Raw genomic sequence first — 15,186 nt, 5'->3', positions numbered from 1 at the left:
GTAACCTCCGCCTCCCAGGTTCAAGCGATTTTTCTGCCTCAGCCTCCTAAGTAGCTGGAACTACAGGTGCATGCCACCACACCTGGCTGACTTTTGTATTTTTAGTAGAGTTGGGGTTTCACCATGTTGGGCCAGCCTGGTCTCGAACTCCTGACCTCAAGTGATTCCACCTGCCTCGGCCTCCCAAAGTGCTGGGATTATAGGAATGAACCACTGCGCCCAGCCTGTAACCTTCATTTTAAAATTTGTTACATCACAGTATAAAAGTATGACATTCTAGTGTAATTGAGATGTGAAAATGCATGTGTAACTTTTCATTTTGAAAAACAGAACCGTTTTCAGCAATGTTGATTCAAATCAATACACTTGTATTGGATTTGCACTGGCAAAATTATTTGTTTTGTGTTTTCACATGTATTTGATTAGGGAGTAAAATACCTGCATGTCTGTCCATATCAGCAGTATCAGCTATCTTTTCTCTTTTTCTTTAATGTTTTCATATATTATTCCCATGTTCTGTAATCATATTTAGGATCTTAAATGTAGCTTTTCCTTACCTATGTGAGTATCCTGGAATCATCATTTTTAAAAATTATCTTTATATGCAGTATCAGGTGAGATAAGGATAATATTTACCCAACTCAGCCACATGCCATAGAATAGGTTTCCATATGAGCATTAAGCCAAAAAGTTATTCCTATTCTGAAGGACACTGACAAACTGGAATGTATTCAGAGGTAGGCAGTGAGCCTTATGAAAGCTTTAGAAACTGTTAAGAATGGTTGAAGGAAGTAGGGATGCTTAGCCTGGAAAAGAGAAGACAGGATGATTCTTCTCAGGTATTTGAGGGGCAACTGTGAAAAAAAGAAGGTATTCCAGTGGGCAGAATAATGTTCAATGAATGTTACATGAAGCAGATTTTAAGTTTAGCAAAATAAGAATCTAACAAGAATTGTCCTCCGGTGGGATAGGTAGCCTTACAAGGTCGTTGGTCTTGTTTGAACAGAGGCCCAGATGGTTGACTGTGAATCAAGAATGCTGTAGAAGGATTTCCAGTAGACAATAGAAGGTTCAAATGATTTAAAAGACCCTTCTAACTCTTTTTATTTTTTTTTAGTTGGAGTCTTGCTCTGTCGCCCAGGCTGGAGTACAGTGGCGCGATCTCGGCTCGCTGCAACCTCTGCCTCCCGGGTTCAAGCAATTCTCCTGCCTCAGCCTCCCAAGTAACTGGGATTATGGGTGCCCGCCACCATGCCCAGCTAATTTTTGTATTTTTAGTAGAGAGGGGGTTTCACCATATTGGCCAGCCTGGTCTCTTGGCCAGGCTAGTCTCAGAACTCTTGACCTCGTGATCCGCCCACCTCGGCCTCTCAAAGTGCTGGCATTACAGGCGTGAGCCACCTCGCCAGTCCCTTTCAAACTCTTACATAGCTGTTAATGCAATCCTTTTACTAGATTTGTTTTTCATCCTGTAGGATGTTAAAAAATGCATCAGTTCATGGGAGAGCAGATTTTCATTTCCTAAAGCTGTTCAAGGTGCCTCTCTTTTACTCAAGTAAAAAATGACTGATGAAGTCTTCTAAAGTTAAAATGAAATAAATATGAAGTCATCCAAGGACCAGACAGCTTGTACTGACTGGTTGAAAATTCAGTCCCCTACCTCCTTAACTCAGATCCGTGCATGATTCTTGAAGAGGTTCTTTCCTCAAGTTATTATTTCTAATCTCTGTGTGATAGTCTTAAGGGACTTGCTTTAGAGATTTGTCCAGGAAAATGGCTCATCCAAGTATAAAGGCTTGGCCTTGCAGCAGGAAAAGTGAAGAACTATAAAATGCTCCTGATTGCCATAGCATAAGCACTGAAAACATACTCTGGCCAATCTGGTGAAGTCTTCATTGTTTGTGATGAATGCTTTTTCACAAACGTGTTGCTGGGGAAGCTTCCTTCTAAAGGAAAGTCTTGGGCCTTGGGCCTTAAAGGCAAGTCTCCAGGCAAGGTGATTAATTATGAACCCAGAGGATTTTATATCTAGGAATCTGAAGGAGACTACAAGTTTAAAAAAAAAAAAGATCAATAAATAGGTAATTAGAAATTTTAAAGTTACATGCTTGTCTATAGCTGAACTGGGCCATAAGTTCTGTGAGAACAGGGATTTTTTCTGTTTTGTCTACTGCTCTATTCTCATCATCCAGATCAGTGCCAGGCACTGAGTTATGTACTCAGTGAATTATTGGATGAAGCAAGGAGCTGGGGCAGATGTCCTGAACTCCCTGTCTTAAGGATAGGAGTAGACCTGTCAAGGCCAAATTATTAGGATCGTGATATTATTAGATTATCATTAGTTTGGTAATGGCACAGACCAGTGCTTCCCAAGATGTGTTCTGTGGTCAAATACTTCCTAGAACTGCAAGTGTTAACAAAATTAAACAGGCTTTTTTTTTTTTTTTGTCTGTTGATATGGTGAAACTGATTGATTTGTCAGTGTTGAATTATCTTTGCATTCCTGGGATAAATTTCACTGGATTATGATATATTGTCCTTTTAAAAATATTGATGGATTTAATTTTAAAATATTTTTTTAAGGAATTTTGCATCTGTGTTCATGAAGGCTATTGTTCTGTAGTTTTGTTTTCTCCTAATGACCTTGGTTTTGATATCAGGATAAGGTTAGCCTTATTGAATGAACTGGGAAATATCGTTTCTTGTTTTCTGGCAGAGTTTGTGTAGATTTTGTAACATTTCTTTTTTTTCTTTTTCTTTTTTGTTTTGAGATGGAGTCTCACTCTGTCACCAGGCTGGAGTGCAGTGGCGCGATCTCGGCTCACTGCAACCTCCGCCTCCTGGGTTCAAGCCATTCTCCTGCCTTAGCCTGGGACTACAGGTGCACACCACCATGCCCAGCTAATTTTTATATTTTTACTACAGATGGAGTTTCACCATGTTGGCCAGGATGGTCTCAATCTCTTGACCACGTGATCCACTGGCTTCAGCCTTCCAAAGTGCTGGGATTATAGGTGTGAGCCACCACGCCTGGCTGATTTCGTAACATTTCTTTAGATGTTCAGTACAGTTCTCTAGTGATGCTATCTGGGTCTGCAGTTTGCATTGTGGGAAGGTTTTTAACCACAAATCCAATTTATTTAATAGATATAAGACTATTCATGTTATTTATTTTAGTGAGCTTTGATAGTTTGTATCTTTTGAGGAATTTGTCCATTTCATCTAAGTAATCACGTTCATTGGAGTAAAGTTGTTCATAGTATTCCCTTATTATCCTTTTAATGTCTTTAGGATATGTAGTGATGTCTGCTCTCTGATTCCTGATATTGAAAATTTGTATCTTATGTGTTTTGGGCTTTTTTTTTCCTTGATCAGTTTTATAGGTTATCAATTTTATTGAAAAAAAAAATTTGTTTTTTGAGGCGGAGTCTCGCTCTGTCACCCAGGCTGGAGTGCAGTGGCACAATCTCGGCTCACTGCAACCTCTGTCTCCCAGGTTCAAACGATTCTCCTGTCTCAGCCTTCTGAGCAGCTGGGACTATAGGCACGCACCACCATGGCCAGCTAATTTTTGTATTTTTGGTAGAGATGGAAACGTTTTGCCATGTTTCCCAGGTTGGTCTCCAACTTCTGGGCTCAGCTGATCTGCCTGTCTCGGCCTCCCAAAGTGCTGGGATTACAGGCATGAGCCACCACACCTGACCTGGCTTTGATTTTCTATATTTTATTTTTCTGTTTCAGTTTTGTTGATTTCTGCTCTTTACTATACCATTCTTTCTGCTTGCTTTTAGGTTTAATTTGCTTTTCATTTCTAGTGTTTCATCATGGGTTTTGTTTAAATGTGGGCTTAGGCTGACTTACTCCCCAGATAGGGATATCTGATTTCTATTGTCTATTTCTATATGTCCTGTTTTCCCCTGTATTAACTTTAGACTGGAAGCTCTTAAAAATATGACAGATCTCAAATTATTATATAAAATATCTTAATTACAATCAGAGACGTAATCATTCCTTAATTTGTTATGAGTATTTCTACCCATCAGAGACACTTGCTTTAACTCTAGAGAATATAGAAAAATATGAACATTATATAGTTTTGGGTATAGTATGTTCTTGGTGACTTTAAACCTTAATATCATAGCTCCACTAAGTTCTAGATTGGTTTTTCTTCAGTTGCTATGTCATTCTCAGCCTGTATACATTTGTTTTTAGTCTATGCAAATTTGAGTTTGTAACTTTCCCTGTTGTTTTAAGAAAAAATCAGCTTCTAGAAGCCTTGTTGATGTGCTCATTTATTTAGTTATATCCTTAATGAAATGTTTGGAAGTCCTTAAAATACCTGTTCCTGTAGTGCTGAGTTGGTCTTCAGACCTATAAGTCAACTCTTAAATAATTTATTTTTAGATTTATTTTTATTAAGGCATAATTTATATACAGTGTAATATACAAATCTTAAGTATACAGCTCAGTGAATAAATTAAAACCACCACTCATATCAAAAGCCTAAGAGAGTTCCTAGTGCTTTGGGAATAGCAAAAGTTTGATTCTTATATTTTGCACTCATTAGAAACCCTTATTTACAGATACAATGTTAATCAGCAAACTATAAAACTAAAGAAAATCTGGAAAAAAGATACCTCTTATTCCATTGCCCAGAGATTTATAGAATAGATAGTAGTGCCTCTGAGGAAAGATTAAAGGCTTGAGGGTTTTTGTTTGATTTTGGCCAGAAGAATGTGTAATTTTTTTCTATAAAGGATTTCAGATACTGAAGAGTTAGTGTGGATAATGCTGAACAGTGATTTAGAGCCACAAATGTGGTGAAGTAGGTTGGAGTTAAATGAGAGATTTCATTTAAATATTGGAAAAGCCTTTCTGAGGTTTTCATGCTGAAGTCCTAAAATATGAAAATTGTGTGAAGTCTGTATGAATGGCTAAACTCTAAGAAAACAAAAAAACATTTGTATTGGTTTAAATTACCTGAGAGAGGTTTGGACCCTTCCTTCTAGTTGAAGAAATATAAGATTCTGTGACCCATGTCTAATGGAAATAGAACATCCACTTGGTCATGTCTTGAGTTTGGTTTTATTCTCTTTGTCTAGAAGATTAAGATTGCGGCCCTGCGCATGTATACTAGCTGTGTGGAGAAAACTGACTTCGAGGAATTCTTTCTAAGTAAGTTATTGTTTGATAGTACTGAGAAGGAGAACAAATCTACATTTCATTTTTATGATTGTGTTTTAATAGGATAGGTTTTTTTAGTCCCTAGTGAAACAGTTTTTCCTGCACAAAGCATATAATCCAAACTGCTTATTTTTCTCTTTAAAAAAATTATTGTATGTATTTCTTTAGAGACAGGGTCTTGCTGTGTTGCCTGGGCTGGCCTCAAACTCCTGGGCTCAAGCAGTCCTCCCACCTCAGCCTCCTGAATAGTAGCTAGGACTAAAAGCACATGGCACTGTACCCAGCTGCTTTTCTTTTTTAATAAACAGAGAGCAAAAGGATCCTATAAATAAAACATTTTGCTTATTTTGAAAAAAACAAACAAACTGTACGTTGACATTATCTCCCTTGTCCACATGTGCATCTTTTTACATAAGAGTATTCGTAGTAAACATATTCTGTTTTATATTCTGGAATTTTTTTTTTTTTTTTTTTTTGAGATAGAGTCTTGCTCTGTTGCCCAGGCTGGAGTGCAGTGGTGTGATCTTGGCTCAGTGTAACCTCCCTCTCCACCTCCCAGGTTCAAGCAATTTTCCTGCCTTGGCCTCCCGAATAGCTGGGATTATAGGCATGTGCCACCACACCCAGCTAATTTTTGCATTTTTAGTTGACATGGGGTTTCACCATGTTGGCTAGGCTGGTTTCAAACTCCTGACCTCATGTGATCCGCCCTCCTTGGCCTCCCAAAATGCTGGGATTACAGGCGTGAGCCACTGTGCCCGGCCCATTCTGGATGTTTTACTTAGCATTTTGACATGGACTTTTGGCCAGCTATTCCTCTTTTGTTTTTAAGTTTTGTTTTAATTAATCCAGGATTAATTAAAATTAATCCATAATTATTCCTGGATTATGATTTTTCTCATGTTAAAAGATGATTGGGTCAAAAGGCACATATAATTTTATTATGTTTACCTCATTGATAAATTGCTTTCCAAAAGGGTTTTGCTGGTTTAGACTATCAGAAGCAGTTGATTGTTATCACAGTATTAATTTTGATGCTGTAAACAGTTATATTATTAACAAAGTTAATTAAAGCAGGTACTTGTAATTGGGAGAGATTAAATCATTTCCAGTTCCACAGATTTTGGAAGGAAATGTATGCTGTGTACTTCTGTGGTAATAGTCACATCCTCAAAGCAGCATACACCTAAATGTATACATTTGAGATTTTTCTCTAGCAGCAAATATTTACATATAATTGTGTTCACAACAATGAAGAAAGCTGGATGCAATTTTGGTTATTTAATAACTATTTTTTTGTTTCGTCTTGTTTTTTGAGACTTGTTTTGAGTCTTGTTCTATTGCCCAGTTTGGAGTGGAATGGCGCCATCTTGACTCACTGCTTCCTCCACCTCCCAGTTTCAAGTGATTCTTGTGCTTCAGCCTCCTGAGTAGCTGGGACTACAGGTGCATGCCACCATGCCCAGCTAATTTTTGTATTTTTTTTAGTAGAGACAGGGTTTGGCTATGTTGACTAGGCTGGTCTCAAACTCTTGGCCTCACGTGATCCACCTGCCTTGACCTCCCAACCCAAAGTTCTGGATTACAGGTGTGAGCCATGGGGCCTGGCCTATTTTAGTTTTTAAAAATCAAATAAATACAAATCATTTTGTTTATTTTACTGTCTCAGCAGATTGATACCAAAAACTAAAATACCATACTGAATTATAATTCCAATTTAATGTCCACCTTTCATTTCTTCTTTATTCATAACCTGGAAAGAATATTTTCCTGCTTCTTTGTTAGTCTCGGATAAGTTAGTCCAAAAGGAAAAAATATTTTTTCTCTACCTGATGAAGCTATTAATATTAGAAACTGCTTTTTTCTTTTTCTTTTTTTTTAGAGACGATCTTGCTGTGTCGCCTAGGCTAGAGTCAGTGGCTCTAGCCCTTTTACTGCATCCTTTTACTCCTGGCTCAAGCAGCCCTCCCACCTCAGCCTCCTGAGTCGCTGGGACTACAAACACATGCCATTATGCCTGGGTAATTTGTTTATTTTTATTTTTTGTAGAGACAGGGTCTCACTATGTTGCCCAGGCTGGTCTCGAACTCCTGGTCATAGGCCTTAAGTGATCCTGCCTCAGCTTCCTGAAGTGCAGGGATTACAGGCATGAGCCACCATGCCCAGCCTGGTTGTTTTTTTTTTTTTTTTGAGACGGAGTCTCCCTCTGTCGCCTAGGCTGGAGTGCAGTGGCAGGATCTAAGCTCACTGCAGGCTCCGCCTCCCGGGTTTACGCCATTCTCCTGCCTCAGCCTCCCGAGTAGCTGGGACTACGGGCGCCCGCCACCTCGCCCGGCTAGTTTTTTGTATTTTTTAATAGAGACGGGGTTTCACCGTGTTAGCCAGGATGGTCCTGATCTCCTGACCTCGTGATCCGCCCGTCTCGGCCTCCCAAAGTGCTGGGATTACAGGCTTAAGCCACCGCACCCAGCCTTTTTTTTTTCTTTAAGTGCCTTCATGAATCCGTGTGTGAAGTATTTTTCATCATGTCTTTTTGAAACCTCATCCTCAGGCTGGGCATGGTGGCTCACGCCTGTAATCCCAGCACTTTGGGAGTCTCAGGCGGGTGGATCACTTGAGGTCAGGAGTTTGAGACCAGCATGGCCAACAGGGTGAAACCCCTCTTTCTACTAAAAATACAATAAAATTAGCTGGGCATGGTGGTGGGCTAATCCCAGCTACTTAGGAGACCAAGGCAGGAGAATCACTTGAACTCGGGAGGCAGAGGTTGCAGTGAGTCGAGATCACACCACTGCACTCCAGCCTGGGCGACAGAGCAAGACTCCGTCTCAAAAAAACAAAACAAAAACAAAAACAAAAAAACAACAACCTCATCCTCAGACATCTATTTAATGTCTATTTTATATTTGATTCAATAAATAACTCAGACATTTCTTAGAATTATTTTGAAAGGATGTTTACTAGATATCTTTGTCTTGGCCAGCTGTTCATTATTGAAGGTTCTTCAGTTAATATTATAGTATTGAATAATAAGACTTTTTACATATTTAACATATCGTGTTTCAATTCATAGCCTGTTGTAAACTACTTATAAAACTTAAGAAAAGTTTATAAATAACTTTTATACTATTAGCTCACATAATATGCTTTTATATTTGTCTCACTTAGGAGTTACAAAATATTGTGGGCTAGGAAGGGCTTGTATTATTTTCATTTTGTTTTATTTTGTTTTCAGAAACAGTTGAGCCTCAAAGAGGCTAAGTGACTCACCCAGGGTTGCCTAGCCAAGCCTTGAACCTGTGTTGTCTGGTTTAAAATCCAGGGATTTTTCCACTATAACATATTGCCTGTGAATGAGTGTAATTGCAAATTAGAAAATGTAATACATTTTAATATTTTCTGTATTTTGTTATATTTAAATACAAACTATCTCTGTGAGATTTTCTATTGTTATTGGAAACTGATGTTTATACTAACTATAGCGTGTACCTATTGGTGAGCTTTGTCCTAGCTTAGCCTTTGAAGTAGTTACCTAGGGAGAAAGTAAATTTTTCAGTAACGCCACTCTTCAGGTTTTCTGAGACTCAGTTTGAGAATTTACTTTTGAGACCTATAGCATGTTCATTTTTATTACGTTCTATTGTGGCCCATCTTAGTCATTTGTGGGTAGATTAAGTTTTCATATCAAACCAAAGTGCTTCCAAACTGTAGCTAGTGAATAAAAAGAGAACAAATCTATAATATGCCATCTGGAGGCAGAAGATTACAAATATCTTTAAAATAATTACATTGACTTTCCTGTGGCTTGGATTCTAAAGAGTAGGTGAGACAGGTTTGAAATAAGAGAAAGGGGCTGGGTGCAGTGGCTCACACCTGTAATCCCAGCAGTTTGGGAAGCCGAGGCAGGAGGATCCCTTGAGCTGAGGAGTTCAAGACCAGCCTGGGCCAAAAAAAAAAAAAAAAGAAACGAAACAAGAGAAAGCAATAAATATATTGCTTCCCAAGACTGTACTTTTTAAAGTGGTCATTGCTCACTTGGACTTGTGGTATTTTAGGGCTTAACTTTTGGAGTCCTGAGAATTCAGCCGCCCGCTGTTTCTTAGATATTTTGAGGATGTCTTTTGTCTGAGCATGTTGCACTGATGAATACACAGCGGTTTGCTGACTGGTCTTTTAGAGATGTTCTGCTCTGAAGAGCACTTTGGAGCAGAGGTGGTCAGTCAGTAGAGTTCCTGTTTAATTCCACAGTGTTGTCTGCAGACTGCTTTGTCTTTAACCCTTAAGAGACTGGAGGCATTGGAGAGGAGGTTCTTTAATGAATACATTCTGAGTCTGTGGTTGAGGTTTATCACTGATACAATCTAAAATAATTAATGAGGTTTTTCAAAGATAATTTCAATTCTATTTAAATAATTGGCTGAAAACCAACAATAGTGAATATTTATTGAGTACCTACTAACTTAATACTAACCATTTTGCTAAACATTTTATAGGCCTTATCTCATTCTCACAAAAATCTTACAAGGTCAGTTATCTTGTTTTTCTCATTTTTACAGAGAAGAAAATTGAGTAATTTTACCCAGTGTCACATAGTGAGTGAGAGGTAGAGTCAAAGTATTGCATCAGGCAGTCTGACCCCACATTAAATGTACAACCGTGTTATGCTGCCTTCCCATAACAGTAATAACTATTTAATTGTATCCAACTTGATGTCAAGAAAGAAAGTGCCTAGCTTCAGAAACTGAAGCACTGAATGTGCATTGGAGCAAGAGTGTGATTGTAGCAAAATACTACAGCAGGTTTTAACTTTGAAATGTTTAAATGCATTTCACTGAACTAAAGAATCTGCTGTATTTTTGCATAGTTCACAGTCAACAGTCATTGGTGTTACTTTTTAGGGCTTTACCTTGTGGGTTTCTGTTCTGACACCAGTGTGTATAGGGACTCAATCATATGCCAACACTTTTCCCACCCTCAGCCCTGAGGTGACCCCAGAAGGGGAAATTGTGACCCACGTCCAGCTGCTGGCCTGTCTGTCCATCTGTGCTTTCCAGCCCAAGAACTGATTCCCTCTCTGAGAAAATTGGAAAGGCTCCTGGAGGCTGCCGAGAAGCTTTGATGTAGAGGTAGCAATTGAACAGATTGTCCTTTAGAAGCAGCCAAATTTCATTTTCCAGATTGAAAGACAGACTTCCAAGAAAATTTTTCTTTTTAATGTTTTGTTCTAGCATCCAAAAAAGACCCAACTTCAGATCCGGGCTTGAGAGTTTCTCAGGGCTATTCTCGTCTAGGTGGAGGGTGGTTGGCCCATTCTCAGATGGCATGTGTCTTAATAGCTGTATGGCTGGCCAGACCAGCCTTCAGCTCCCTCCTGCTGGGCTCTGAGAGGAAGTCAACTTGACAGCTGCTAGGCACCTCCCAGTAAGCTCACCAAAGTATTTTGGTGTCACTTTGTGACAGACTTGGATTCAAACTGCAGCCCTGCCACTAGCTTGTTAATATTGTGGCTGCCCACATGTTACTTAGTTTGAGTCTGTTTCCTCATCTCTAAAATGAGGAGTATAATGCTTCCCTCCAGGGTTAAAGTGAGGATTGAGTGAGATAATGTATTGACATGGCTTGCAGTAGATCTGGTATGTAGATGGGCTCTTAGTGAGTGTTAGTTTCTGATAGTGGTATTAGAGAGGCTGTTAGAGCAGGATTAAGAACACAGTGTTTGGAATCAAGTAGATCTGAATTTGATCTCAGGTGTCTCTTTTCATTACCTTGAACAGCAATTGTCTTGGTCTCTCTGAGTCACTTTTCTTCCTGTCAATTTGGCATATCAATGCCTACCTCAGGGTTGTTGGGAGGATTCATTGGGCTCATGGATGTGAAGAACCCAGTAGAACATCTGGCACGTAGTAAGCCTGCAGTGAATTACAGCTCTTTATTACTGGTGCTGTTAATGTACCTCACAGGGGTCCGGGCCTATGTTTTATCTCCTAGTGACCCCTCTTTGTTATCATTTAGTACCTCATATACCTTGATGGTTGCTGAAAAGCAGAGAATAGTGCTTCTTTCTTGAGTCATTGCCCCAGAGGACAGATTCTACCATAAGGGCCCAAATTCCCCACTTATTTATTCTCTTTTTGCATCTTCCTCTTGCTCTGGCTTTTCTCCCTGTTATGTAATAAGGAGGGCACATTCAGTGGGAGACTCCTCATCCAGCAGGAGGCTTTTCTTAGCTGAGTGAGAATTGAGAGGCTTTGATGTCTGGGCACAGAACTAATTTGTGGGATCTGAAACCAAGGAGAAGCCCTTCCCAGTTTTGTTATTTCTGGGGGGTGATGAACAGCCTTTCACTAAATACAATATGCTTTCTTATTCAGCTGCAGCTCCTTAGAGCCCTGACTTTTTTCGCCTGATCTTTTCTTTTTCTTTTTTCTGTTTTTTTGAGACAGGGTCTTGCTCTGTCACTCAGGCTCAAGTACAGTGATATGATCTTGGCTCACTGTAACCTCCACCTCCCTGGCTCAAGTGATCCTCCCACCTCAGCCTCCCAAGTAGCTGGGACTATAGGTGCATGCCACCATGCCCAGCTAATTTTTGTATTTTTTTGTAGAGACGGTGTCTCACTATGTTTCCCAGGCTGGTCTGAAACTCCTGGGCTCAAGCAATCCACCCGCCTCAGCCTCCGTAAGTGCTGGGATTACAGGTGTGAGCCACTGCACCCAGCTCCTGGTCATATCTTTTGGGCAAATCATTTAGCACACCCATATCCATAGCACATTGGGTACCTTACAGAAGGAAGACAGGAAAAGGATACTAGAAAGACTTAAGCCTCTCAGTGCAGCCCAAGTGAAAAAAGTGAGGGAGTGTTTGCCTAGCTTTTCAGAATTCAAGCCCATGGAGGGAAAATACTGTAGAGTCACACGGAAGCTAGAAGGAACCATAGAAATAATCTAGGCCACATTCCGCAAGGTGAGAAAACCAAGACTCAAAGGGCAGAAGTGATTTGTCCAAGGCCACATAACAAGCTGGTAACAGGGCTAGAACTAGAAGGCTGGTGGTCAGACTGAATTCAATGTTTTTTTTTTTTGTTTTTTGTTTTTTTTTGAGACAGAGTCTCACTCTCTTGCCCAGGCTGGAGTGCAGTGGTTCGATCTTGGCTCACTGCAACCTCTGCCTCCCGGGTTCAAGTAATTCTCCTGCCTCAGCCTCCTGAGTAGCTGGGATTACAGGTGTCCACCACCATGCCTGGTTAAGTTTTGTATTTTTAGTAGAGATGGGGTTTCGCCACGTTGGCCAGACTGGTCTTGATCTCCTGACCTCAGGTGATCCGCCCACCTTGGCCTCCTAAAGTGCTGGGATTACAGGTGTGAACCACCGCATCCATCCTTTTTTTTTCTTTTACTCCTGGCGCACTATGATTCAATGTTCTTTTATCCCATAGTCTCTCCCTATTGTTCTACTGGACTTTTCTGCAATAGCATAATCAGAGAGCGCTGTAAGTACTGTGCCTGCCAATGTTTAAAATATGGTCAGTATGCCTCCTTTAAACCCTCACATACTTATACCTTATTGTTATTTTCTAGGGTGTCAGATGCCTGATACATTCAATTCATGGTTTCTTATAACCCTACTCCACGTCTGGTAAGTGAGCAATTTAAATGAAGTCACTAAATGTATTTTTTTTTTAAACACAGTTGACTTGTAAGGTATAGCCCTCAGCAGGGCTGATTATATGAAATGGCAGTTGTTCAGGTGTTAAAAACTGTTCCTTTCATTTTAATAACTGGTGTCTTGAAGCACATTTTTATTAAAGGTCAAAGCATAGGCCCAGAAGAAAACTAATATTTGTAGGATTTTTTCAAAGAACACCTAACCCAGTGAACAATGCTATCAGTATCTCTTAAGAGACGCTGTGAGCTTGGATGGAAAGTTTTCTCTCCCTTGGCTGTTTTAGGAAAGTTCACATTTACGTAAAAGTGGTTTGAATTGTGAGAATCCGTGGTCATTTTCATTGCTGGTCATCAGAAACCTATAACAAATTATAGCACTGACATTTACGCCTGTACCTCTAAAATGTGCATACAAGTTAGCTTCATGCCAGGTTTGTTGCATGTAAAAATATTTAACACCTTAAACAGTATATTTTTTCTTCAGCTGTGAAATAAGTAGCCAAAAAAAATCAATTTTTCATCTAACGTTACACAGTATTAAAGGTCAGAAGGATATAGGAGAGTCGTTGAAGTGGGGGGCTGGGGAATGTATTTATTGAACTGCCAGATCTTGGGAAGGTAAATTCTGGAGAACTAAGTTTACTACTTTGACCATAGTGAGTATCTGAGGAACATGGGAATGGCTGCCCTGTCAAAAGAACCCTTGTTTGAGACTGCCTTCTGCTGAGCCTTTGCATTGCACAACTGACTACTATATACTTTTTGGTTTTGATCACCTCTGAAATGTTTCTTCCTCTGTACTCACACAGTTACACTGAGTTTGGCTTAGGGGGCCTAAAGTGGCAGTTTATTTTATGCTTTTTTTTTTTTTTCTTTTTTTTTTTTTTTAGACATAGTCTCACTGTGCTGCCTAGGCTGGAGTGCAGTGGTGCAATTGCGGCTTACTACAACCTCCGTCTCCTGGGTTCAAGTGATTCTCATGCCTCAGCCCCTCTGAGTAGCTGGGATTACAGGAGCCCACCACCATGCCCAGATGATTTTTTTGTATTTTTATAGAGACAGGGTTTCACCATCATGGCCAGGCTGGTCTTAATCTCCTGACCTCAAGTGATCCACCTGCCTTGGCTTCCCAAAGTGCTGGGATTACAAGCGTGAGCCACCGTGCCCAGCCTATGCTATCTTTTTCTAAGCAGTAGTTTATTAAGTGCACACCATGTCCTGGGCACTTTGTGGGAACTAGAGAATAGTTCTCAAGAAGCTTACAGTCAAGTGAGGGAGATAAGTTGTGTAAAATGGTCAATTATAAATCAGAATGCCTAAGTTATATAATAAATATGAGTGAGAAGTACTTATAGGATCACAAAGGAAGCTGCAACTATCAAAACCCTTATACTTCTACCTGTTAGTTCTTTGAAATGTGCCATGCATCAGGCAGCTTAGAAGGCACACTGCCTTCCTATTGTCTTAATGGTGAAGCTTAGGGCATAGCGTTCAGGGAGGGAAGCTGGATATATTGAGGGGAAAAAGTGCTTTTTCAGGAGAGGAGGACGGCAGAGGTGGCACTGTAAAATTACTCACTGGAAAGGTGGGAGGGTTGCAAGAAGGCTAGGGTGTTCCCAGAGGAACTCAAAGATAATATTCAGAACCTGTATGAAAGACTCTTTATTGCCCATATAGCTAGAGGTATCAGTGTTAGAGGGAGTGGATGGCAAAATAAAATATATAATCCCTGTGACCACATCCCAAGGTCAATACCCGACTAACAGCAGCTGGGAGAACCTTGAAACTACTTATAGTTCTTTAAAGTTTCCAAACTGCCTGCTGAATCTTCCTTGCTGAGGTTGGTTTAATTTCTGAGGAGTAGGGTGTACCACCCCTAGTTCAATCGAGAGAGGGAAGCTGTCTGCTTCAAATCTACGCTTGATTCCCCTTCCACTCTTTCTCTCCCCTAGTTCTGGTGGTCTGCAGGGTTTGGTGGAAAGAATCTGTAGCTTTTCAGTTTGAATCAGCACACTCTTCTTGAGGACCTCCTGTGTGTGCAGGACCATGGGATGTTGGAGAGAAGGGTATGACGTGTTCTTTTCTGGTCGTTTCTTTTGGGCAAATCAGATACAGGCTCTGTGTCTGGATCTTCAAGAAATGTTAAGTCTAGTGGAAAACAGACGACATAAAAGCACGATTGCCTATAATGCACGACAGTGAAAGAAATGCTGTGCCCAAGACACAGGCAGATGCGGTGGAAGCACGAAGTGGTGTCACTAAATCCAGATTTGGTGATGGGGTGGAGTGTTGGATAAAAAGTGGCTTTGTGGTAGAGGTGACATTTGAGATGCACCAC

General features: G+C 40.2%; 1 protein-coding gene across 9 annotated transcripts in view; it reads left to right on the top strand.

The window, feature by feature from the left end:
- Nucleotides 1-15,186, top strand: part of UQCC1 (ubiquinol-cytochrome c reductase complex assembly factor 1) — a 110,176-nt gene that overhangs the window by 31,245 nt on the left and 63,745 nt on the right. For 6 of the 9 annotated variants that reach the window (XR_012419304.1, XR_012419303.1, XM_045362822.2 and 3 more), the window contains 2 exons: nucleotides 5,103-5,175; nucleotides 12,762-12,819. Coding sequence is in view for 7 of the 9 variants with exons in the window: in XM_045362822.2 (XP_045218757.1) it covers nucleotides 5,103-5,175; nucleotides 12,762-12,819 (131 nt within the window). In the remaining 2 variants the exon portion in view is untranslated. The remainder of the gene's footprint in view (nucleotides 1-5,102; nucleotides 5,176-12,761; nucleotides 12,820-15,186) is intronic. The other 3 variants (XM_074005161.1, XM_074005163.1, XM_074005162.1) reach the window with 1 other exon arrangement.

The sequence above is a fragment of the Macaca fascicularis genome, chromosome 10 (genome assembly GCF_037993035.2).
Source record: "Macaca fascicularis isolate 582-1 chromosome 10, T2T-MFA8v1.1".
Classification (NCBI taxonomy): Eukaryota; Metazoa; Chordata; class Mammalia; order Primates; family Cercopithecidae; genus Macaca; species Macaca fascicularis.
The sequence above is the reverse complement of the archived record's forward strand: the minus strand, read 5'-3'. Positions and strand labels throughout refer to the sequence as shown.